Below are 27,657 nucleotides of genomic sequence, written 5' to 3' on the forward strand. Positions count from 1 at the left end.
GCGGCGGCGGAGCCGCAGTGTCCGCGCTGCGCCAGGAGCTTGGAGGGGCGCGGAGGCCGCGCCGGGACGCTGGGGCGGGCGCCTTGCAGCTGGCCCTCGGTGGCAAAGCGGCCAACCGTGGCGCCGCGAGAGTCCGAGGCCTGTCGTGCGCCCGGGCCGTCGGGCCTCTGAATAGATTCCGGATTCCCGAGGGCCGAGCTAGAGAAAGCTCCCCCAATCCCGGTTGGAGATATTTATTCAGTAGACAGAGGTTTCCCACATCGTCTCCCATCTTACTTCCCAGCGCCACCTCGGTTTCAGGCGCCGGGCCCAACAAGCTCAGCCTTGTGCAGACAGCTCTGCGCCCGCACCGCCACTCTAGAACACTGTGCATCTCGTGCAGATGCGCCTTTAGGAGCTTGCATGACCCCGGGACCCCCCGCCCGTCTTGATGCCAAGTGGCAGCTCTCTAGCGTCGGGCCCCCTCCTGGATGTGGGGAAGGCGCGCCTAGAACTAGGAACTGTGTTTGGTGGGGACTGGTCCACGCGCCGGGTTGCTGTACATAGGCCCTTCGAAGGCCAGGCAAGGCCGGAAGCAGGCCTCAGGCTCAGAACCAGTGGGTAGCAAGCCTCAGCTGCAGTGACAACAGGGAGTCACCCTGAGATGGAGCTCAATGGTAGAAGGCTTGCCTAGCACACGCGGGGATCCTGGGAGGGCAGATGAGGGAGAATGTCAAAAGAGCACCAGCCCAGCCTCTGATTTTGGCTGTAGCTCAAAAGGATGCTCCTGAAAGCACTAATGTTGCTGAAGGTCCTTGGACATACATCCATAGAGGCCACGTTGGTAAGAACAAGAGGTGACTAGAGGTTTGTCCCACAAAACAAGACCTTCTTCTTCTTCCTTTTTTTTTTTTTTTTTTTTGAGACGGGTCCTGCTAAGTCACCCAGGCTGGGCTCAAATTCATGATTCATGATCCTGCTGCCTCAGACTCCCAAGTAACTGGGATTCCAAGCGTGCATCATGCACCTGGCAGAACACCATGCCATTTTCCGTCAAGACTGGTGAATCCAGGAAGACAGTCTTTTTTTTTTTTTTAATTCTGGGGATTGAATCCAGGGGTGCTTAACCACTTAAAAAGCCACATCTCCAGCCCTTTTCTTATGTTTTATTAGAGGCAGGGTCTCGCTGAGTTGCTTAGGGCCTCACTAAGTTACTGAGACTGGCTTTGAACTCAAAATCCTCCTGTCTCAGCCTCCTGAGCCGCTGGGATTACACCTGGGTGCATTTCGGGCTTGGGTCACTACACCAGGCCCTTATTCTGCCTTGAGAAGCACAATGGAGAAGAAAAGGGACAGGCCAACTCATGAGACCTGAACCACTGTCCATGGATCCACTGCTGGCCTCCACCGATGCCTTTTCTGCCCTCCACTGATGTGGGAGTGTTCTTTTGTGTTTCTTTCCTTCTCTTTTTCGCTCTTCCTCTTTCCATTTTGTTTAGTGGTCTGATGGTATATATTAACAACCAGGTCTTGGGGAGAAATTTTATACAAATCAGCAGTCCTAACTTGTACCTTTTGTTAATTACGATGGTGTAAATACTCCCACTAGGGCCAATTTCAAACTACCAATATGGGTCACTGAGCAGAGTTGGGAAGAGAGGTATCATCAGTGCTTGCCAGAAAGGATGAGCTGGTTCCCACATACCGCTGCCTTGGTACCACGGCTGGAAGAAGGAGGAGTATCACATCCTCCCAAGTTAACCAGTCTTCCCTTTGTCTCAGCAATCAGGAGGCAAAAACTGAACATGTCTGAACTCACAGCACATTCTGAGCCACCATCTTGAAGCCCCAGAAGTTCATCCTAGTCAGACTTTGTCTACACCCATTTTTTATGGACCCCTCCCGCCCCCATTGTTCCTTCTTGTAATCTGGCTTCCATCTAGCTACCCCCTTAGTTGTCTGTCCTGTCTGGATTCTAATTATGAACACAATTCAGGGGTTTTCCTATGGAATCTTAGGTCCTATGTCAACCGGCAATGGCTGGAAAAATTGGGTTATGAGGGAAAGGGAATGTTATGCAGTCAAATTCCACAAGGAGGAGGTTGCTGGGATCCACACTTCTTTCTCTCCCCTCAGTCTGCAACAGGTTTCACCCTTACAGAATTTCTTCTGTGGAGATCAGCACAAATCTTAAACCTGAAGCACACTGTCCCCTCCGCTCCTGGAGCTGGGCTATCTGATATACTCTTAAGTTTTACTAGGTGTACTCAAAGGGATTTTTCCATCCCTTCTTCTCAGATGTCTCTTGTTCTTGCAGATTTAGTCTACTCTCAACATCCCTTGGTCCTATTATTTCCCTTATTCTGAGAAGGGCAGAAAAGATTCAAAGCATTGACACTTGAAGCCCTAGACTGGTCCTCAGTCTAAAAACTAGGCTTAGAAACCAACATTTGCAGCTTGCTTTCAAGTGTCAAGAGGCCATCTTTTCTTGTCTTGAAACCTTATCATGCACTCAGGGACAGGAATTTCTTCTGCCCAAATCTTATACCATGGTAAAACTTCTAGCCAGTCTATATAGCTCAATGGGGAAGATCTACTTATGGATGCTCAATCAGTAAAACTTTTGCAATACCAGTAATACATTTTTGAGCAAGAGGTTGGTGTTTATGACTTTCAGAGATCCTGGAAACTGCTGCTGGAACCAACTGGTTAGTTTGAAGGACCTCAGAGCCTCAATCCCACCACTTATTGCTGACATGAGTAGTTGGATTTCCGTTTGTGTCTTGCTCTCAAAGGTTTCTGCCCAGGCTAATGACACTAATAATGCTTTTCACTGTAGTGCAGAAGAGGGATGCTATTATATTTATTGAATGAGTGAATGACATAGTATGCAAAATATCTAACTCTGAAATTGACTTGCCCAGTGGAAATAAATTGTTGGGGTCTGGGGACTGTAATTCAGTGGTAGAGGGCTTGCTTAGCTTGAGGCCCAAGGTTCCATCCCCAGCACCACTTTGTACCCTGAGAACCTTACATTATATATTCTAATAAAATTCTTGCTCAGAACCTTTCCCAGTCTAGTGTGAGTCATCATTTGCTAGACTTAAACATTTTAAAGCTGGCATGAGTCAGAGACATTTAGCAAAAATTATTAAAATGTTACTTTACCGGGAGGTAGTTATCTACAAAATATAACCAAACTGCAGGAAAGCACTGTAGCCCTATAGTCCAACCCAGTTGATTTTACTTTTTTAGTGAGAGCAGTTAAAATTCCTCAAATAAGCTTTTGGCTGGAATTTGTTTTGAATTGGATACAGGGCAGGGGAGTGGAGGGAATATGTTCCTTCTGAGTGCAGAATGCAAATAATGTGTTCCCAGTATGAAAGTATCTATAAAAATACTTCTCTAAATATAACCTCCCTCAAAACAGTCAAATGGAGATTTTGGACCTCAGGATTTCTACTTTAAAAATACAAAGAAACAAGAGGCCCTCCCTACCTCTACAGCTAAGAATGAGAAGCTTGCTTATTTATTTTTCTGCTATAAGGATTGAACCCAAGGGCACTTGACCACTGAGCTACATCCCCAGTCCTTTACATTTTGAGAGAGGATCTTGTTAAATTGCCTCGGCTGGCCTTAATCTCATAATCCCCTACTACACAAGTAGCTAGGATTACAGGAGTTACCACTGCACTTGGCTTTCAATACAAATTTTCAATTGTTACTAAAATCGCTAATGTCTGGGCTGGGGTTGTGGCTCAGCAGTAGAGCGCTCGGCAAGCGTGTGCGAGGCCCTGGGTTCGATCCTCAGCACCACATGAAAATAAACAAAACAAAGGTGTTGTGTCCAATTACAACTGAAAAATAAATATTAAAAAAATTGCTTGGGCTGGGGATGTGGCTCAAGCGGTAGTGCACTCGCCTGGCATGCGTGCGGCCCAGGTTCGATCCTCAGCACCACATACAAACAAAGATGTTGTGTCTGCCGAAAAACTGAAAAATAAATATTAAGATTCATTCTCTCTCTTCAAAAATAAATAAAAAATAAATAAACTGAGCCTGTCTCAGGTATTTAAAAAAAAAATTGCTAATGTCATTTATTTTGCTGAGCCAGGAAATAGTTATCCCTGGTTATGTCTCTTAAATTTCCTTTAATCCAGAATAATTTCTTCCTTTTTAAATGATAATGACTTCAACTGAAGAATCCAGACTGATGGATTATGGAAGGAACATAACACATCTGCATCTGTCTGTTTCCTCTCACTGTTATTTAACGTGCCTCTCTACTTCCTTTGAGCTAAAAGTTAAACCTAGATGCTTATTAGATTCAGGCTATATTTTGGCAAGGTGCTGTGTGTTCTTGTTATCATCTCATCAGGAAGCACCTAATATCAGGTAGTTCCATTAGTGCTGCTAGATTTGGTCACATGATTATGGTGGTGACAACCAGAGCTACCCATTGCTGGGACTGAAGTTTTACTTTCAGGTGATCTGTGCAGCAACATTGTTGCACTGAGCTTTGACTGTTCCTTGAAAGGCTTGCACTGAAGGGTTTGGGATCTACTAATTATCTTTGCCTCGTCAGTTATTTCATTGATGATTCAGGCTCTAGATTAAAACACTGAATCCTCTCACGGTACATGCTGATATGTAGATCAGTCTTTTGAGACAATGTCACCACACTGTTCCCCAGGAGGCTGATTTGACACTGTATTTCAGGATGGGGCCGAGCAGAAGGCTGGAAATCAGTCTATCCCAGAGGCATCAAGCAGCAGGCTCCTGAGGGCAGACAACATGACTTTTCTAAAGGCTTTGATTACATGAATTTACAAAAGATATAAAACAAGAAGAGTTAATAAACGGGATGGCAGAGAATTACACAAAGTAGAAAATCCAATAAATTATCCATGTGAAATGTAGTTATTGTCATCAACTGAAGGTCTACTGCCCAAAACACCAAAGACACTGGTATACCACGAGGAAAACAGCTTAAGGGTTTCTGATCTCTGAAAACTCAAGGTACCATCTGTGTGACAAGACCACTCTCAAGGGCCAAGGACTTCTGGGCTCCAGCTCAAGGAGGCTAAGTATTACTCCACCCAGATATTCTAGCCATATCTGTAGGTTAGAGCTAGGTTGTGAACAGTACGCTCAAGAAGGGACTCCTCTGTTGGAGAACAGGACAATCCAAAAAGCGCAGAAAGGAGGAAAGATCCCTACACCCAACACAGCATCTCAAATCCAAGGTCCCAGTTATGGGGCTGGGCAAAGACCACTTAAGAAATGTTCAACAATAAATAGGCTAAATGTTAACAATGTAATTTCTTTTTCCTTTGGTGGAGCTGGGGATTGAACCCAGGGCCACATGCACGTGAAGCCAGAACTCTACCAACTGAGCTATATCCCCAGCCAAAACAATCAAAATTTTAAACTTTGTTTGTATGTGGTGCTGAGGATCGAACCTGGGCCGCACGCATGCCAGGCGAGCGCACTACTGCTTGAGCCACATCCCCAGCCCAAAAATAGAGATCTTTTAAACCTTCACACCCATTAGGAATAATTTTTTTTACTAAAATAATTTTTTATTTTTGGCATTGCTGGGGCCTGAATCCAGGGCCTCACTCATGCTAGGAAAATGATCCACCATTGGGTTACATCACCAGCCACCCTCCCACCTCTCTTTTGAGACAGGGTCTCAATAAGCTGTACATGCTGTCCTCGAAGTTCTGTTCCTCCTGTCTTAGTTTTTTGAGTGGCTGAAATTATAGGCATGTACCACCATGCCTGGCTGGCTGAAGTTTTTTTTTTTTAAATGCAAAGACTTTAGCATGCTTAATGTAGATATAAGGCAGGAAAAATGGGAATTATTCAGACATGTGTAACAAGTATGCAGATGCCATTTATTTGGTCCATAAGTACAGTATAATCATTTGAGTTTTACAAAACATCAAATATAAATAACCTGAAATTGTAACAATACACAAAAATTGTTTTCTTACACAGACATACCAGGCAGTACAAACTGAAAATTTGAGTAAATTAACATTGTTTTACATTAATATACATAGTGCCAATTAACATTTAAAAACAAGTTTCAATGCATAGCACTTGATATTTCTTTGAATCTGTTTCAGTCAGTTAAGAATATGAAAATGGTTAGATCTAGGCTAAAAATAATTCTTCTTCTAGCCAAAAATAAAGGCATAATATTTATAACCAGGTATCAACTTTACTAAACCACAATATTTTTGAACTATTAAATGATACCTAAGGGTATTTACATTAAAAAGGCAACATGCATTGTGGTGTTTCATCTCATGACTGGTTATGCACACACTTTGTTCAAAGGGTTTTAAAACTATACTCCTACTTTCAATACAGCATACGCCAATGTTCTAATAGTTCTAGCAAAATGAATGCTTTCAAAGGGAGCAGAATCATTTTCAAGTCACCGTTGTCATTATTTTCCCTTTGGAACAAAGGACATAACAATCTGGTCCTGCCCAGATGAACTAACGTATCAGGAGGGTTTCTGCTCAATCTAATGCTATGACATCATCAAGCTCTTCCATCTGTTCTGTACGTGACCTCTTTGCAGTGACATTCTCCTTCTCATCTAATTTCCTCTTGCGACTTCTTGTTTCTTCACTGACATCAGCATTATTTGAAGGACCTTCTTCATCTGAATCAACTATGAGTACATCGTCTTGCTCTTGTGCTTATTTCAGGAAAAAAAAAAAAGATTAAAAGTGTGGGAGTTATTAGTGGTTCACCAATATTTTATATACTTTAAAGCTAACTCTCTGAATTTATATCAAACTTAATAATGGCTATCCTTAGGGAACCGTCCCTTCTCACACTACTTACTGTTTTAAATAACAAGCAGCTATCCTCCCCACCTTTTTCTTTTTCGAGGGGGGGTTAACTGGGTATTGAACCCAGGAAAAGCACCTATTTTTTTTCTAAGTAAAATAAAAGTGGTAACAAGCATTATATAATTCAAAGGAATTATGCATCCTCAATGCTATCATGACCTACTCCAAACAAAAAGCAGAGGGTGCATATCCTAATAATGGCAGTGAAGGTAACAACATCAACAACAACAACGTAACAAACAGCACTTACAATGTGCCAGGAACTGTTCTGAGCCCTTTGCATATAACAACTCATTTAATCATCACAACAACCCTATAAAGAAGATAACATTATTATCCATTTTCCAGAAAAGGAAAGTGAGGTACAGAGATTGACTTCCTTCCCAGGGTCACACTACTGCAAAAATGATGCCAGGATTCAAGCCTACAAAGTGGGAGCTCCACATTTGATGCTCGTAACTTTACACAATAAAGTAGTTTTATCTCCCCCTCTACCAAAATCAAAAGCAAACTACCTATATCTTACTACTAATAGCCTCTTAAATCTGCCTACTGCAAAGGATCAATAAATGTTTACTTCAAATTACAATTTTTTAAAAGCTATCATAATAGTTTCAAAGGAGCCTGTTTCGGAGGGGGAAAAACAGCCCATAGGAGAACTACACTTTATATAATAGTCTCAAAGTCCATCCCCACACTCTCAAGACTAGAACAAAGACTAAATATATTCCAAAGAATGCAAAGACAGGGAGTCAACACAATGGAAACAGAGAAGATAAAAACTGATAGGAAACTTTTAGTTTCATGAATAAAAAAAGGAGGAGGGAAGTAAACATTCAGAGCATAGAAAAGAATGAGTTATTTAGAAAAGCACCAAGCTCCAGCACTGACACCAGGGAACAAATCCCTCTGATGCACTTTACCAAACACTAAAATCCCATACTTACCACACACCTGTCTATTCAAAATAGATACATATTGATTTGTTGCTCCTAAATAAAATGAGCAGCCTACTATTTAGTTAGAAGAAACTTTAGACATTAGTAAATTCACTGATATTTCCAATTAACAAAAAATAACAAAGGGTTTTCATTTCCTGTAAGAATTTCCCTCAGTCTTAAATGTCTTCATGGTTCAGAAATTCAAAGTTCTGTTATCAAATCAATACCAAATCAGCATACATCTCTAGTATTTTTATGAATTTCTACTTCAATCAGCATTCTTAACTATAATTATAGTTTGTTTCTCCATACTTTTTGCTTAGTGGATAATTAATCTGCTGGCTGAGGCCAGGACTCACCCGTAGAGGTGGAAGGCTGGGCTCCATCGTCACTGCCATTGGTAATGCTTTTGGCAGCATCTTCAGTTTGTTTGGGCCCCACTTTTTCTGGGCCATCACCAACAACTTCAAATTCAACATCCTTTTCTAGGTCTTCACTGTAAAAGAATTGCATACCATAAAACAGGACCACTGCTACAACTATTTACAAAACAAAATTACATAATTCAAAGGAATTATGCATCCTTAATGCTATCATTACCTACTCCAAACAAAAAGCAGAGGGTGCATATCCTAATAATGGCAGTGAAGGTAACAAGAGACACTGTTCTCAAAAGTTCCAAGTATATGCTGCGTACAAAATACATAACCAGATTCAAATTTTTAAAAATTACAATAAAAAAAGACTGTGATAATTCAAAACTAATTTAAGTGGCCAAAACAAATGTACTTTCATATTAGGGAATTGCTTTAAACAAAGAAAACAAAACAAAAAGCTGAATAACTTCTATTGTTTATGTAGAAAACTGAGTCTGAAACCATAGCCCAAAATAATTTCTAAGACACCATTTTTTCAGCCACTATGCCAAAAAATTGTAATCACTCTACCAAAGCAGTTTGGTGTTTTAGGGATTAGGGTTACATGGTTTCTGGGCTACCCACCCATCTTTCTAGATAGCACCCCACTTTTGTACATGAGTTCCCAAAAACATGTATGAAAGTTTAATGCATGAAAGTCAAACAAAAGACTTACATGTTTTAAGGGGTTCTGTTCCCAGAGAGCTAAAAAATATGATAAAAAAAAAAAAAACCCTAATTATGCCTCCTCTTTTAGACACCATGTGATATTTCTTTACTATATATGTCCTTTCACTATCTTTTCTTTCAAAACTGAACACAGCATGCCACTGGTAGCCAACTGGTGTCCAACTGAGGCTTAAGATCACACCCCAGTGATGTCTTTCTCTAATTCCATTACTTCTTACTAGTAATCCATACTCAGTCTTTCCTATCACTTTATGACTTTTGTTTTGTTGGACGTGGGGCGGACAGTACTGGGAATTGAACCCAGGGTCACTAGCACTGAGCCACATCCCCAGCCCTTCTCCTATTTTGTGACAGGGTCTCACCGAGGTGCCAAGACTGGCCTTGAATTCTGCCTCAAGCCTCCCAAATTGCTGGGATTATAGGCATGCACCACCATGCCCAGACATTGTTTTTTGCTTTTTATAAAACAAGTATAAATAAATATTACCTTCAAACAATGACACAAAAGACTACAGAGGTTAGTATAAGATAGCAATGTTGGCAAAATGTTTGGATACCAAACACAGTTATTACCCTTCATGGAGGACTATTTGCTTTGTAACTGTGCTGTATATATTTATGTAAATATTCTGAAACATAAGTACATTCAATGTCTTGTTTTCTAGGTGGGTAGGAAATAATACCAAAGAGAAAAAAAAATACATGACTAAGGAATCTGTACAGGTTAGTTTCTTAATATTTTAGTTTTTATTACAATAAAAAAATCATAAAATTATTTGTTTTATGGGGGAAAGTAGTTCTATCTTCTGAGGAATTTTAAAAATTAACTATTTTATTCCAGTTGAATTATTAAAATGAACTCACCACTGATTAGAACTACTCAAAGGCCTATACTCTAAGTCATACATCAGCTACCATTGTTGATGGTAACCCTTAAATATTTTTTGCTTATCCCTTTTATTTCTAGTCTTATTTTTATTTTATGGGGGTACCAGGGATTGTATTCAGGGGCACTCAACCACTGAGCCACATCCCCAGCCCTATTTTATATTTTATTTAGAGATAGGTTCTTGCTGAGTTGCTTAGCACCTCGCTTTTGCTGAGGTTGGCTTTGAACTCTTGATCCTCCTGCCTTAGCCTCCCAAGATGCTGGGATTACAAGAGTGTGTCACCACATCTGGCCCCTCCCTTTTATTTCTGAATCCTCAAACTTCCTATAGGTCAAACTTCAGGTAACTCAATGGCCAACTCAAGCAAATACACTTGCAGTTTTTACTGAACAGTAGGGTTTACTGGTAGGAAACATTTTCCTCCACCTTAAATTTGTATATTCTAATTTCTTATACATAAAATATTAATAATTCCTACCTATGAAGGATGTTGATCAATAAAGTGTAGTCCTGAAGGAAATCATCTGCTTGAAGCCGGCTGCCATTTCTAATTCCAAATTCTGACAACTTCTTATGATTATTAGCTAGAAAATGTGAAAAGAAATGTAGATCCTTTAGTTATGTCTTCATGGAGCAGTCAAGTTAATTTTAAGCTAAACCCCTGGGACTGGTGTTAGCTCAGTAGTAGAACATTTGCCCATGTGATGCACAGGGTTCCATCCTTTGCACCATATGGAAATTTATTAAAAAATAAAGATATAACTAAAAAGATTAAAAAACAAAAAATAAAACTAAAACCCCAACCCCTTGTAACCCCAGTGACTCAGGAGGCTGAGGCAGGAGGGTTCCTAAGTTCAAGGCCAGCCTCTAAACTTGGCAAGACCGTGTCTCAAATTTTTAAAAAAGGGCTGGGGATGTAGGGGTTAGTAGCAGAACACCCCTGGGTTCAGTCCCCAATAGGACGAACAAAACAAGACACTCCTCTATCATGAACTATGTCCCTCCAAAATTCCTACTGTCAGAACCACAGAATGTTACTGTACTTGGAGATAAAACTTTTTGAAGATGTAATTAAATTAAAACGAACCCTTTACCAGTAGGCTTTAATCCAATCTGATTGGTGTCCCTGTAGTAAGAAATTTAAATACTCAGGGATGTGCTTTCACAAAAGGAAGGCCATGTGAACACATAGCGAGCCCAGGAGAGAGGCCTGAGAAGAAACTAAACCTTGCAACACAATGTTATCTTGGACTTCCAGTCTTCAGAACTTTGAAGAATATAAATTTTTGTTGTTTAAGCTGCCTAGGCTGTGGTATTTGTTCTGGTAGATACAGCAGACAAATACACTGAAACTGTTAGGTACTTAGGAATTCAGTCAATGTACTACTACAAGGGGACCAAAGTGAGAAATTCTGAGAAACTTTTCTCATTCAAATCAAATTAATTCTGGAGTCCTAGAAAAGTCAAAGCAACTTTTAGAGTTGTCTGAAATATATTCTACTTGTAAAAAGATATCTGTGACAACCTAGTACACTTTTTAGTGAATTTTACAATTAGATAAGATTCCAGCACTGTATCAAGGAAAACAAATGGACTTTTCATTTTTTTATTCAACAAGAAGCTATCAAAATGTCCCCCAAATAATCAGTTCAATTTGTTCTCTTCTTTCACGTATCATTTCTTTTCTTCATCGTCCTTTTTTTTTTTGTAGTTGGGACTGAACTCAGGGGTACTCAACCACTGAGCCACATTTCCAGCCCTATTTTGTAAAAGACAGGGTTTCACTGAGTTGTTTAGTGTCTCACTGAGTTGCCTAGCGCTTGGCTCTTTGCTGAAGCTGGCTTTGAACTTGTGATCCTCCTGCCTTAGCCTCCCCAGCTGCTGGCTTCACCTATCATTTCTATCTTAAAATCCCCAGCATGTAGCACACAGTTCTTAGCATTCAATAATTCTTTGTAGCCGGGCACACCACGTGCACATGTAGTCCCAGCTACTCAGGATGATCCATTAGTTCTAGGCCAGCCTGGGCAACACAGTAAAACATCACCTCAAAACAAAAACCTTTGCTACATGAATTATAAATACTCCACTGAAGAACAACTCCTCCAAATGACTTTCTGGTATCATATCTCTTCCCTCTATTCTAAGGCCTTTCTGCCTTAATTATCCTTTCTCTCCTGCTTGTCCAAATGTTCCACTTTCCTGGCCTACAAAAGCAGTTAAGTTTCATTCAAAACTTCATCCTCAGGCTAGGCAAGTGTTCAGTGACAGATTGCTCAGCACTTGCCTAGCCTGTGAAAGGCCCAGAGTTCAATCCCTGGAACTGCAAAAACAGGGCTGAGGTTGTAGCTCAGAGGTAGAGCACTTGCCTAGCATGTGTGAGGCACTGGGTTCAATCCTAAGCACCACATAAAAAAATAAATAAAATAAAAATATTAAAACAACAATAACAACAACACTGCTTCCCCAATTTCATGCCAAATTATATTCCCTCCGAAGTCTATTTTATTGAATATTTGTTATACAAGGCACATAGATTTTCTAAGGAATGTAATGCAGTAGCAGAGTGCTTGACTAGCATCTTTAAGGCCCTGGGTTCAATCCCCAGTACCAGGAAAAAAAAAAAAAACAATTATGGTGATATTATCATGTTTGTTTATTATTATTGGTCCTAGGTACCAGAGGATTGAAGCCAAGGGCTCACACATGCTAGGCTAGCATTCTACAGTTGTACAACATCAGCAACCGCTTTCATTACATTTTTAAAATTTTATCTATTTATTTTTGCAGTACTAGGGTCTGACTGAATTCAGGGGAGTTCCACCACTGAGCTATATCCACTCACTGTGGATGAGTGAAAGGGTTTGAACTGGAACTATTTTCTAAAAAAAGGTGGTATTTTTACTCAGCAATAAAATAGAATAAAATCATGACATTCACAGGTCAATGGATGGCGTTGGAGAAGATAATGCTAAGTGAAGTTAGCCAATCCCCCCAAACAAAAGCTATATCCCAGTTGTTTTTTATTTTTTACACTGAATTGCCCAGGCTGGCCTGGAACTTGGGATCTTCCCACCTCATATGCTACCATGATTAAAATAATTTTGAGACAGGGCCTCACTAAATTGCCCAGGCTACCCCATACTTGTGATCCTCCTGCCTCAGCCTCCCAAGTACCTAGGATTACAGACATATACCACCCCACCTGGCTAATTATATTTAAAGGCTATACATTTCTACATAATTTAAATTTTCAATTCAATAATCTTTTTTGGTACTGGGGATTGAACCTAGGGGTGCTTAACCACTGAGTCACACCCCCAGCCCTTTTTAAATATTTTATTAAAGACAAGGTCTTGCTGAATTGCTAAGTTGCTGAGGCTGGCTTTGAAACTGTGATCCTCCTGCCTTAGCCTCCTGAGCCACTGGGATTACAGGCATGTGCCATCGCACTTAGCTTTTTTTTTTTTTAAACCATTTTTCTTTCATTTAAGAAAAATGTTTTAAAAGGTTTTCTTTCTTTCTTTCTTTCTTTTTTGGTGGTGGGTACTGGGGATTGAACTCAGGGGCATTCAACCACTGAGCCACATCCCCAGCCCTATTTTGTATTTTATTTAGAAAGAGGGTCTCACTGAGTTGCTTATTAGCACCTCGCTAAAATTGCTGAGGCTGGCTCTGAACTTGCCATCCTCTTGTCTCAGCCTCCTGAGCCGCTGGGATTAAAAGCATGCACCACCTACACCAGGCATTCCCTAAATTTTTGACACCCAGAAAATACTGAAGGTTTCTTCTAGTTCTTTTCCAGATTATTTTTATTGAACTATTTTCATCTGTGTGGAATATCTTTGGACAATGATACTTCCTACTGAATTCCAGTTCCAGTTTCAAACCCTTTCAGTTAATATAATCCTCCTCAGAAAGAATGGGTTCATAGCTAAACTGTGGAGCCAACCTAGACTGTGGAGCCCTTTAGTGGATGAATGGATTAAAAAATGTGGTATATGTACACAATGGAATTTTACTTAGCAATAAAATCATGACATTTGCAGGTAAATGGATGGCATTGGAGAAGATAATGCTAAGTGAAGTTAACCAATCCCCCCCACCCAAAAAATGCTGAATTTTTTTCTGATATACGGATGCTGACTCATAATAAGGTAGGGAGGGGGAACATGGGAGAAATAGATGAATTCTAGATAGGGAAGAGGGGAGGGAGTGAAAGGGAGGAGGCAGGGGATTAGCAAGGATGGTGGAATGTGATAGACATCATTATCCAAAGTACATGTATGAAGACAAGAATTGGGTGTCAACCTACTTTATATACAGAGATATGAAAATTGTGGTATATGTAATGCAAAACAACAACAACAATAAAAAACCCAAACAAAAACCAAAGTACAAATATAAAGACATGAATTGGCGTGAACATACTTTACATACAAAGACATGAAAAACTGTGCTCTATATGTGTAATAAGATTTGTAATGCATTCTGTTGTCGCGTATTTAAAAAAATAAAATCAATTAAAAAAAAAAAAAAGAACTAATGGGTTCAAAAGTTAATATGGGTTCTTATTTTAGAGAATTAGCATCATCTTTGAATCCAGAGTCTACTAACAACATTGTACAGGCCTAATGATGCTACTCTTTCTAACCCTTACTGGCTCCTTGCCTCTACTTCACACCCTCTTTAATAGACCCTCTGCACATTATATGGAACCACACTGCTCCTGTGTTTAAACCCTGGTGCGAATGGGATAGTGGGCCAGGCAAGTCAGAGGAGAAGAGAAAGACAAACACAGCAAGTATGACACAGAAAGTTCCAGCCTCACCACCACTGCCAACCCTACGGCACTTTCATTCTGTAATGGAAACAAATTATTCTCCATTTCTAGAGCTTTTTATGTTGTTTTACTAGTTTATGCTTTTATAGATGCTATCTATTCTATCCAAACGCAGACCTTCCCTTCTCTGTCCAGGTCCCCAGCTCTTCTTTAAAAGTTAACCCAACAATTTCCCCTCTCTTGCTGCCCTAACCCTCCCTCCACAAAGCAAAATATGTTCTCCTTCAATTCATACCCTGTACTTGACCCTTCTTCAATATACTATATACTAAATCTACTCTCCTTCCAGGCTGTAAAGTACCTTGTGCCAAGGACTGCTATCTTGAATCCATGCTTGTTATAAATACCCTAAGACTATGCCTAAAATACAGAATTCCATGCATTTGAATAACCACTGTTTCAACCTCAGTACCACATGTACTCCATGAAATAGGGACATGTTTTTAACTATTGAGATTCTTGACCTCATATTTTTTTTTTTGTTTTTTTTTTTGGGGGGGGGAAGGGGGTGCTGGAATCAAACCCAAAGTCTCATGCATGCTAGGCAAGCACTATACACTGAGATACATCCCTAGCCCTCCATTTTTAAACTAACATCTGAAAGAACTAGTGAAAACTAAGGGGACAACATATCACAAACCAAAACTTCTTTAGGATGAGGACAGTTAGCTAAAATGGGACATGAATATTCAAGTGGACTCCTGTAATAGACTGACACCCAGCCAATATATGGCCTCCAATTACATGTGATCTAATATCCCAAACAATTCTCAACAAGCAATTATACCAAGTATCCTGATACTAAGCCTTAAAGAAAGGTTAATATTTGAATCCCTATTAGCACCTGGCAAAGAATAGTGAATAAATGACCACTAGACAAATAGGTGATAAAAAAGCCGACACACAGGAAATAATAATGGTACACTGGTAAAGAACTGGGACATGGAAGAATAAACTGGTAACCCAAGAAATGAGATATAAAAATAGCAGAAGGAATGTGGGAACTTTCTAATCAGACTGATTAAAGTAATCTGAAGGAGGTCTAATTACAATGCAATTCTTACTATAGAAGCTTCAACAGAATCCAATCAAATGTATTCTATCTTATCTTCTAACAAATACTTTAACAAAAGTAATAACCTGCTTAGATTTTTTTTTCTTTCCTTTTTTTTTTTTTTGTTTTTTGTTTTTTGAGGAGGGGAAGTGGAGGTACTCAGGAGCCAACCTAGGGTTTTGTGCATGCTAGGCAAGCATTTTACCTTTGGGCCACATTCCTAGGCCCTGTTTAAAACTTACGAAAGCTTAGAGAGCTAAAACTAGGCACTGACTTCACCAACATTTTCTGCTGTGTAGCAGGAGCAGGCTATCAAGACTTCCCCATTCTTAGAAACACCCAAGAAACTCAAGATTATCCTCCCCACTGATTTAAAAGCCAGAAGTTTTCTCATTACCAATGTAGCCTCCAGGTTCCATGACACAGGAAAAGAGGTTCCTTGGAAGCAGACAAGAATAATGCAGTCACTAAAACTGGTCACAATCTGTCCACTGAGTTATTGAGAAATAGTCCCTTAGTATCGAGTTTTAGAAGCATCCAAATTTGTGCTGTGGTGACTCCATCAAGGAAACACCACCTTGGGAAAACACTTCCATGACCAAACGTCACCCCCATTACCATGGAACCGAGTAACATATGCAATGAACAGATAATTTGTACTCCACTCTCCTTCCTTTGAGGAGCAGAGAGTACACGTTAGTTAGCACATTAGAGTGCGCAATAATTTCATGCCCCTAAATGAGGGGAGTGGATAAATGCAATAATACCTTCTGTCTCTCCCTCTTCTGAAGATATTAGGATTGTTCCTTTCCCATCTTCAATTTGGACATCTGGTGCTACCATAGCAAATTTTTCTTTCACTATCTATAGGGGAAAAAAAAGATTAAAAAATATTAATAGAGGCATTTAAAGACCATTTAAAAATAAATAAATAAAAACCTCTAGATTTTTTTCTATAAAGGCTCTTACTTTCTCCTTTCATAAAGGGGCTAGTTAGGAAAAACTGGAGAGTTAGCCACATTCAACCACAAATGTAGATCAGAGCAAACTTCCTCTAAATGGGACTTAAGAACTACTTGACTGGCTCTTGATATTTTCTTCCCCTGAACATTAGGAAGTGGACTCCAAACTTAACATTTCATCCCAGTTTCTATGCCAGCCCTGTAACAGAAGGTTTGACAGATGAAAAGAAATTCTTACTAACCTGATTCTCAGATGACCTCATCCTTCCTGAATTCCATATAGGTTTGGAAGATTTATAAGTGATCATATTCTGATCACTACCAGCTCCTAAAAAGTGATATAGAGTATCTCTCTAGGGGTCTAATTACCCTCAAATAAAGGAATTATCTTTAATCCCAAGTCAATATTTTCAACAATAATAATTCCTAGGAATAAAAGAGAGCAGCAACCCTCCAATGGCCAGTTAACCAAGATCTGCTGCCTTCCCTGACCAAGATATGATTGCAAATTAGTCTTCCCTATGTAGCGAGTTCTGGGAGGAAGGTCATTCCCTACCCACTTTGGGAAAGGCTTAATCACCTATCTTAAGAGGTATGTAAATATGTAGCACTGTGATGGATTCAATCAGAGAACAATCCAAAATGCTTCCCTAAGTGGGAAGGGACACTTTTCAGCCATTTAAAAAAGTTCAATAAAAGTAATCTAAACAATTTAGGATTGAACCCAGTGCCTCACTCATAGACAAGCATTCTGCCACTAAGCTACATCTTTAGCCCTCTTTATTTTGAATTAGGATCTTATTAAGTTGTCCAAGATGCCCTCCAATTTGTGATGCTCCTTCCTTAGCCTCCCAAGAAGCTGTGATTCCAGGTGTGCATCACCACACAGGACTTAGACTATATCTTAAACCCCCATTTCTTATACTCCTGCTCTACAAGTGAATCCAGAATCAGGTCATATTACAAAAATCTATATACTGTCACTAAGTCTCAGATTTCATAAATAATTAACAGCCTCCTAATTTTGTGGAAATGGGTACTATCCAACATCTAGAGCACCTGAACTCTGCAAGTTATCCCTACCCTTAATACAAAGCTACTAACTGGGATTTTGCTCCACTGGAAACATAGAACTTTGCTATTCTTAGTCAAGTATTCACAATTCATAAAAATACCTTGTCTGAGTCAAGTGCAGTAGTCTGTAACTATAATCTCAGCTAGTAGGAAGGCTAAGGCAAAAGGATCACAACTTTAAGGCCAGCCTCAAGAAGAGAAAAAAAAAGCCTGGGAATATAGCCAAGTTTAGTGGTCTAGCACCCCGGGTTCAATTGTCAGTACTACCATAAAACAAAACATAAAAACTCTTTGTGGGTTTTGGCCATAGCCAAAACTATTCAAAGACATTTCTTTCTTTCTTTTTTTTTTTGGTGCTGGGGATTGAACCCAGGACCTTCTATATGTGAGGCAAGCACTCTACTAACTGAGCTATATCCCCAGCTGCGAAGACACTTCTTTATCTATCCAAAAAAAAAAGAACTACTTGGGAGGCTAAACAGGAGAATCACAAGTCTAAGGCCAGCCTTATATTAAAATAAAAAATAAAAAGGTCTGGAGACTTATCTCAGTGGTAGAGTGTCCTGGGATTCAACCCCTATTATTGCCAAAACAAACAAATGAACAAAAATCAGAATTTACTCACTGTGTGGGAAATAAAGAGCAAAGAAGTCTGCATGCCATGATACTATGCCACCTATGGTACATATTCCAGACAAATACACTTATACCTTATGTGCCTGGGATAGGAGGCACATATTCTGGAATCAGAGAGAAAAGCACAGCAATCTAGATAGTAAAATAATCCAGGAAATTAGAGCAACTCACTTCAGAGATTTTCGGAGCAATTACCTAGAATTTAGTTTGTTACTAGGTATTTAGTAATATGCTTTAAAGGATAAAAGGACACTTGGATTTTTTTGTTTTAGGGAAGAGAATTGGCCCCTGAACTCACCTTATCTTGCAAGGTGAGAACAGTCACTTTGTGGACATTCAGTCGCACAGTCACCTCTGGCTTGCTGGCACACACGTAACAATTGGGGTTAGGAGGATCCAGTGCACAAGGCACAAGCAGCTTCTTTCTTGGGTTTGGTTGTTTATTCAAAAAAATCTTTGGAGAAAAACCAAAAAGCAGGAATCAGAAATGTGAATTACAATTTTATGTACCAATCTAAAACATCATTTTGTATATTAATAAAAAAACAACATTACTTAAACATCCTCCTCTAGAGATGGCAAGGATCAGGAAAATCATAACTTTTTAAAGAGTCTAGTTTTTTAATCTTCTTTTCTATTTAGCTACCATATAAACAGCTGGGTTTACTCTAAAGAGTAAACCGACTCCACATGCTTCTGCTGATTAATTTAGCAAGAGTATAAGTATAGCCGTATTTGTCTCTGGTATCATCATTATCAGCTTCTGGGTGTCCTTCATAGTTTTTTTTTTTTTTTTTTAAAGAGAGAGCGGAGAGAGAGAGAGAGAGAATTTTAATATTTATTTTTTAGTTTTCGGCGGACACAACATCTTTGTTTGTATGTGGTGCTGAGGACCAAACCCGGGCCGCACGCATGTCAAGCGAGCACGCTACCGCTTGAGCCACATCCTCAGCCCCTCCTTCATAGTTTTTATTCTCAGTTACTTTAAGTCAACCTCTTTAAGACCAACACACTTCTGCAATTAATGATAATGCTTTTACAGATATATGGAACAAAAGTGACCACCTTTCCAAATTTCCTAGGACAATTAAAATAACATTTATGGAAATAGGGGAAAGATACTGGTATTAATGCTATTTGTCTAATATCTCCTCCTCAAAAAAATTAAAAACCAAGACCAATTTTTTTAAAATTACACTGAATTAGGAAAGGTCCCAACCTTAAACTACTATAAAGTTTGATGCACACTAGCAAGATTAAACAAATACAACAAAGTCAGAAGAACAGAAGAAGCTTAGATACACATTTTCCATATTCGTCTACAATGTAGCACTGTGTCTACTAAGAATCATTAACTCTAAAGGAGAACCCTATAGATTCCCCCAAGTTTAAAGGAGTAAATCCTTGGAGACAGTAGAGTCCCCCCTCTGTAACTTTTCCCTACAGTGAATACTGGTCATGTAGCAGGGCTAGAAAGCAAACTAAAAAACAAATGGGGGAAACATTTCTTTGATTTTTGGGCTTTGCCAGGAAGATTAAGCATACTAAGGAAAGTAATAATAAAACAAAATTGGGATTAGGGATATAACTCAGATTGTGTACTCAGTCTGTGTAAAGGCACTCAGACCAATCATCACTCCAAAAAAGGTATCACTGTTAATACCCAGGCAAACATTATTAATCCATCTTAATACTCATTTAAAAATGTGAACAAAGTAAATCCAGATATATAGGTATCAACAGTCCAAGAGGTGGATGGAAACGAGCAAAGAAATCAGAAGGATGTTACAGGAAACTGACATAAAGTAAGTCTGACAATCAATTATGATTGTGGGCTCAAAGGGACACTGAAGCCATAGGAAAAGTTGTTTGCTATAAAAAGAAAAAAAATTTTTTTAATATTTATTTTTTTTAGTTCTCGGTGGACACAACATCTTTGTTTATATGTGGTGCTGAGGATCGAACTGGGCCGCACGCATGCCAGCTGAGTGCACTACCGCTTGAGCCACATCCCCAGCCGAAGAACAATTTTTAAAAAGTTCTTAGAAATTAAAATTATGGCAGCCAAAATAAACATTTAAATAGAATTGAATCAGCACAGTGTCACACACCTGTAATCCCAGTGGCTCCAGAGGCTGAGGCAGGAGGATAGCAAGATCAAAGCCAGCCTCAGCAACAGCAAAGTACTAAGGAGCTCAGTGAGACCCAGTCTCTATAAAAAGGTACAAAATAGGGCTGGGGATGTGGCTCAGTGGTCAAAAGTGCCCCTGAGTTCAATCCCAGGCACTCAAACAAAAAAAAGAATTGAATCAAGATGGTAGAGTGATTATATGACTGTACATTCCTTCACCCTGAGATTTTATGAAAACATAGAAGTTACCTTAAAAAAATTTATAAAGGCTGGGGGTGTAGTATAGTAATAGAGTGCTTTCTGAGCACATTAGGCCCTGGGTTAGATTCCCAGCTCTGCCAAACAACAATGAAATAAAGAATGTATTGTTAATTCTGAAAAAGAAAAAAAAAAAAGAATACCATTGCAGGCTGGACATTTTTAAAAATTCCTGAAAAATAAATGGGTCCTGGGGCTGGGGTTGTGGCTCAGAGGTAGGACTTGCCTAGCATGAGAGAGGCACTGGGGTCAATCTTCAGCACCACATACAAAACATAAAATAAAGGTACTGTGTCAGCCTACAACTAAAAATGTAAACGGGTCCTTTGATTACAACACTATCATAAAAAGGAGAACATAAACAGTAGCAAAAGTATTGGTTACTTGAACTTTTTAGGAAGTTTCTTTGAGCCGGTAAGAAAGCAAAGCCTCCTAAGACAAACTCAATAACAAAAGCAGGAACCAAACAGAACATTCAAGTGGTTCAGACTTTTTTTTTTGGGCGGGGGGGGGACCAGGAACTGAACACAGGGGCACTTAACTACTGGGGCACTTAACTACTCCTGGCCCTTTTCATTTTGAAATAGGGTCTCGCTAAGTTGTTTAGGTCCTCATGAAGTTGCTGAGGCTGACTTTGAAGTTGTGATCCTTCTGCCTCAGCCTCTGGAGCCACTAGGATTACAGGTGTATGCCATGGTGCCCAGTCAAGTGGTTTAGCCTGAAGAGGCACACCTAGCCCATCCTTTACTAATATAGGAACTCTTTCAAGAACCTGGAAATGAGGGAGAGCAAAGAGAAAAACACCTTCCCAATAGAAACAGCAAGAGGAATTATCTTGACCTTGGGTTTGGTGGAAGGGCTAATGTCTTTCCTATCAATCATTACAGCAAGAAAGGAACCAAGCAGATTTACTGTCTAAACACGTATGGGTTGAAAACCTAAAGTCGAGAATTTAAAAGTAGTTCTAGCAATGGGGATGGAGCTCAGTGGCACAGTGCTTGCCTAGAATGCACTGGCCCTGGGTTCCATACCTAGTACCACAAAAAGAAAAGATTATCCTAGGTTGGTAGTACAAATACTCTATGAGGTAATGTACTTCAAGGTATGTATAGATACTTGAACTGTCATAGCTACAATTCTAAAATACATTGTTACAAAACCATAAATCAAGACTTAAGTAAACAAAACACAGATCTAGTAGAAATGGTGGGACATATCCGTAGTAAAGATTTCAGACTTGAAAATTAATCAAAGAATATAAAATAATTCTAAAAGAGAATAAAAAGAATGACCAAAGACCAATGACCAAAGAATAACCATTTTTTTAAACCATAGAATTGGAAAATCTTTTTAATATGTAGATCTCATGCTAAATTTCTCCAAGAATTTGGTAAAACTGGAAATGTTAGAAACGAATTAGCTTCTGCTTTCACTTATTAGATAAAAATAAGTCAATGTGCTTTCTTTTCTATTGAAATTTCCAGGAAGATTACTTAAACATGCACTCACACAAGATAACTAAAACAATTGTTTTTCCTTTGCTTTAAATCAATTTTGTTGTTTTAATTTTAAAAAATGTCTGTTTTACGTGCTTTTTATACTTTGGGAGTTGGGGGTGTGTGTGCTGAGGATTGCATTCAGGGCCATGCACATACATAGCAAATGCTCTACTACTGACTATATATCAACTCCTACAATTTTAAAAAGACCTTGAATAAAAAGAGGCAAACAGAAATACTCACTGTTCTACACTGGTCTATTTTTCCTGATAAAATCTTCAGTCCTTCCAATACTATCAACCCGGCAATCACTGCATTAGTAGTAGCAATAGCAGGAATAATGTTCCCTGCCATTGCTGTGGGGGGAAAAAGATGAACATGTTTAGCTGTTAAAAAAGAAAAAACAACTTTGAGGTTTTGATGATACAAATGAAGTACAAAACAACTTACATTTTATATCAAACCTGCTCTTCATATTCATACTGAAAATATGCATCCTGAGATTTGCAGCAGAAGTGACAAAATCCATTGCAGATGGGTCATCCTGCCAATAATATAAATTATTTAACAAGTCTTCCCATGAACTCACTAGCTTGACTAGTACTACTTTCATACAAGAGTACCTTCACATATGTATAATATTGTAGACAATTAACCAGAACAAGAGGTAGTCATGAAAGAGAGGCTACTCTCAAGTAAGTAGCATGGAGATTGGATAAAAGGGAGAGGGGCTTATGACTTCTGGTCCAGGAATACAGTCAAAAAATAACATCAAGAACTACCATGCTTCTAGGAGATTGCTCATGCTTAAACAAATGCACTGGGGACCAAGTACATAATACACCAGAATCCCAATTCCATTAATTGATGATGGCAACCCTTTCCTAGGTTCACTAGTTAATAATGAGATAATTGCTGGATAAGCACAGAATCCAGGCAAAGACACAGGCTGTTTGACAAAACAGTTTCATTAAAGTCTCAGAAAGACCTAGACTACTACTTTGGGCTCTCCTCCTCCAAACTCCATTCAGAGATACACCACTCACCCATGTGTGCTGTGTCTTCAGATAACGAAACATGATCAAAGTTTTTTCTTTATAATTTGCATTTTTCTTGAGGCCATATCCTAGACTCTTTAATTAGATTTCGGTAAGGCTTTCTGCTTTGAATTAAGAAGATATAACAGGATGGAAGAAAACATTTTGGATATGCCCTTTTTACTAGCAATGCCCTGTGCAGAATTCTTCAGTGTACAAAACTAGAGCTGAAGGAGTCAACTCTAGTTCAGTGGATCTGCTGAAAAAGGACTTATCAAGCCATGTTAATATTTTTTATTCAGCCTTTGGGTCACTTTTCAGCTAATAAGGATGACCACCCTTAAAGGCAAATGCTATTTTTGCATGGCCCAGAGTAATTCCTGGAGCAAAGGCTCAGAGTTTAACATTTGTTTATCACCATATACCTAGTTCATCTCCAAATTCAAAATGCTACTCCCTGTCATGACTGTTTCTACTTCTATTTTCTGGTAAATTCTTGAGTTGAGATGTAACTCTCTCTCTCTCTGTAAGAAGATGCTTTTTTATTCTTAAAGAAAAAAGAAAAAGAGCTGTTAGGAAGTGAGTTCCTTCATGTACTTATTAACTGGCTGTGCAACTTCAGACAAATCAACCTTCCTGAGCATCTCACAAGGTTGTGCTAAGGATGAGTAAGAATATTTCACATTATCAATAGTGTGCATGAGGAATTTCCAAGGCAACTGGCTTATGATACCCATTAGGTATCAAAAGGACTTTACCGAAGAAGGTAACAATTCTCAGTTCCAAGTTCCCTTTTTTAGCCCCTATGACAGATTAAAAAAGAAAAAAAAAAAAACTTTCCAAATATCTAGAACAATGAAAATATTTGAAAAACTACCCTTAGTATCATGTAAACCAAAAAGATTAATGTATAATGGTGCACACCTATAATTTCAGTGACTCAGGAGGCTGAGGCAGGAGGATACCAAATTCAAGGCCAGACTGGGCAACTTAGCAAGATCCTTCCTCAAAATTAAATAAATAAAACAAAATAAAAACAAAAAACGATTGGGAATGTAGCTCAGTGGTTGAGTGCCTCTGGATTCAATCCTGCAACCATAAAATACAAACAAAAAGCCTCAAGAGCCAGGTGCAGTAGTGTATGCCAGTAATCCCAGATGCTTAGGCAGGAGGATAGAAAATTCAAGGCCACATTAAATGATGTTACATATTTTAGAAAATCTGAAATTGAAGACTCTAAAAAAAAAAAAAAAAGGAAAAGGAAAAGGAAAAGAAAAAAGAAAGTGCAAGGCCAGCCTCAGCAACTTAGAGAGGCCCTGCCTCAAAAAGAGCTGGGAATACAGCTCAGAGGCAAAGCATTCCTGGATTCAATCTCCAGTAATACCCCCCCCCCCCCACCTCCAAAGACCTCAAGAACTTAAATTTACTAGCTTTATTTTAGATATCTGATTAAACAAAGTTCCAAAATTTGTGCACAGAAAGGTATCTTGGATTTCTAAAACTGGTCTGACTCTTTTAAAATCCCCTGACTACAATTAAAATTAAGTAAAATGAACTCAAAATACAATATCTAACTGCAGAGCACTATTAAATATTATTTTTAACTTTAAGAATAAATATATATCATTTTTTATACTGAGAAGTATTTCTCTTAAATCTCTGAACAGCTATATCTATTTCAATAAAAAGGCAATTTTATTACTTTCTAGATCAAATACACAGCGAATGAGCTGTCATTTTGAAAAGATTTCATGATCACTTTAAATAAGTCTGTATTACACAGAATGTTAAATCAGTAAAACATTTCACTAATAAAATTCACATTATCTTTCTAGTCAACGTAATTATAAATGTATTACTAGAATCCAAAATAAAGTTTTATTACATTGCTCAAATTTATTTATAGAAAATTCACACTTCAAAAGTGGAGGGCTGAGGTGAAGCTCAGTGGTACAGCACTTGCCTTGCCTAAGCCTTGGGTTCAACTGCCAGTAATGTCAAAAGAAAAAAGAAGAATCTGACAAATATAGTAACTAGAGATGAAAACATCCACACCAAATTATAGATATTTCCTCAAAATCTGATAGAAAAAAAATGATATCTAAAAAACAAAAAAATACTAGTTGCTATTACAGATTAAGAACTATACATCAGATACATAAGCAATAGATGATACTCATTTTTAATACTAACCTTATCCCATATGAGCTCAGCTCCATCTCCTTTTTCTGCTAAATGAACTCTCAAAGTCTCAATGCTCTTTGAAAAAAGACTTGCATAGCTCTTTACGTCTAGAACCTGCTGGTCTTTCAGACCTAGCTGGGGTTCACTTTGTTGATCTGATGGATTGGATTCTTCTCCTCAAAAAATAATAATAATAATTACAAATTTCAATAAGCATTATTTCTCTAATGTGATCTACATAATAAATTCAATCCTACACCAATTCTTATTAGTCTACATATAAAGCAAATCTCATTAAAATTATATCACTACAGTACAAGTATCTGAACAAGAAAACTGTTAAAACTGATAGAAAAAGTACAAGGCCATCAGGACTTGCATTACTGGGGGATTCATGGATATAACAAAGATGATAAGCATTATGCCTAGTACATAGTTATCACTCAGTAAATGGAAGCTATTGAATCATACTTCAATTTGCCCAATGCTTAATTTTAAGCATCTTATATTGTTGAAAACTGCTTCAAAGTGGTGACTAAAATCTCCAGGGATCTTTTAAGTTCCAGTGTGCTCTGCACTGCTGTGCACATACTGCAATACAGTTCACATGAACTAGAAACACAATGTGTCAATGAAGAGTGGAATAAGGAAGTGGTCACTAAAAGTTTCCTTCATTTAATTTTTTAAAAAATGTGTTTTAAAATTAAATCTAAAAAAAAAGACAATTACAGAGGTACAAAGATAGATGCACATATAGATGCAGTCTGTTTCAGGGAACATATGAAGCAACTACATATTAATCAACAAATGACTAGTTAAATAATACTGACTGAAAAAAGCAGGCCAAGAGTATAAAAACAGTGTTTGGCACGGTGGTGCATACCTGTAATCCCAGCTACAAGAGAAGCTAAGGCAAGAGACTTCAAGTTTGAGGCCAGCCTTAGCAACTCAGTGAGACTGTCTCAAAATAAAACACAAAAAGAACTGGGGATGTAGCTCAGTGGTAAAGTATACCTGGGTTCAATCCAGTATCCCCCTGCAAAAGCATATACAAATAATATATGACTCCATTTATGTAACGTGTACATGACTACTTGCATCTGTATGCACAATTAAGATGATCAGAACATTCCTTAAAATATTAATAATGGCTATTTCTCAATGTGAGTATAGATCTAATGATTTTTCTTTTTCATGTTATCTTAACATATGAACACAATTTCAAAAAAAAATACAGTACTTAAAACATTTTTGGTGAGGTGATTTCCAGTTTAGGTATTCCAAAAAGTAAAACATATTTTTTTAAGTGTAAGATGGAATGCAGAGTTTAATTCTTTTTAAAAATATTTTTTATAAACTTATTTTTTTTTTTGTGATGCTGAGGATCGTATCCAGTGCCTCACACATGCCAGGCAAGCGCTCTACCACTGAGCCATAGCCCCAGCCCTGATTAAAATGTATTTTTTTTTTACCTTGACTCTGTACTTCAGCCCAGTCCAATGGAACAGGTGGTTTCCTTTTCCGCCATAGTTTATCCATTGTCAATAGATACCTGATATCATCTTTAAAAAGCTTTAAAAAAAAAGAAAAGATAAATCCCATGAGCCCTACAAGTCCCAAGTTGATAAAATACATTAAAATTTCATTGATGATTTACTGTGAAATCTGATTTAAAAACACATGTCAAAGCCAGGTGCACCTGCAGCACACGCCTACAATTCCAGCAGCTCAGGAGGCTTAGGCAGGAGGATGGCAAATTCAAAGCCAGCTTCAGCAAAAGGGTAGTGGAGGTGCTAAGCAATTCAGTGAGACTCTGTCTCTAAATATAATACAAAAGAGGGCTGGGGATATGGCTCAGTGGTCAAGTGTCCCTGAGTTTAACTCCCGGTACCAAACAAATAAAACAACAACAAAAAACAATCCACAAAAACAAAACAAAACAAATCACACATGTCAAATGCAAGCAGAGTAACAATTTTCAAAAGCCATTAAAAAAATATTCAAATGTTTACACAGAATCCCTACATATAAAATAGTTAAAACCAGTAAAACAGTTAAGGGAAGAAGAAGTTAAGCGAGGATAAGGGAATGCTGACTGCCTGGACCTCCTGAACCACCTCCCCCAAAGTTCCCCTAAAACTCCAAAGTTCAGTCTGAAGCAAAATCATACAAATTAAAGGGATTAATA

The 27,657-nt window shown here is 38.5% G+C and overlaps 1 protein-coding gene across 4 annotated transcripts in view; it reads right to left on the minus strand.

Annotated features, from left to right (window-relative positions):
* Positions 1–5,858: 5,858 nt before the first annotated feature.
* Uba2 (ubiquitin like modifier activating enzyme 2) overlaps positions 5,859–27,657 on the minus strand; it is a 45,923-nt gene continuing 24,124 nt past the window's right edge. Inside the window, exons 9-17 of one of the 4 annotated variants that reach the window (XM_071605224.1) lie at positions 26,942–27,041; positions 25,479–25,639; positions 22,699–22,792; positions 22,492–22,604; positions 18,659–18,814; positions 16,456–16,552; positions 10,270–10,375; positions 8,155–8,291; positions 5,859–6,697 (exon numbers count right to left, since the gene is read on the minus strand). In XM_071605224.1, coding sequence (XP_071461325.1) covers positions 6,516–6,697; positions 8,155–8,291; positions 10,270–10,375; positions 16,456–16,552; positions 18,659–18,814; positions 22,492–22,604; positions 22,699–22,792; positions 25,479–25,639; positions 26,942–27,041 — 1,146 coding nt within the window. In that variant the 3' untranslated portion in view covers positions 5,859–6,515. The other 3 variants (XM_071605223.1, XM_027941450.2, XM_071605225.1) reach the window with 3 other exon arrangements.

This window comes from Marmota flaviventris, chromosome 18 (assembly GCF_047511675.1).
Source record: "Marmota flaviventris isolate mMarFla1 chromosome 18, mMarFla1.hap1, whole genome shotgun sequence".
Taxonomy (NCBI): Eukaryota; Metazoa; Chordata; class Mammalia; order Rodentia; family Sciuridae; genus Marmota; species Marmota flaviventris.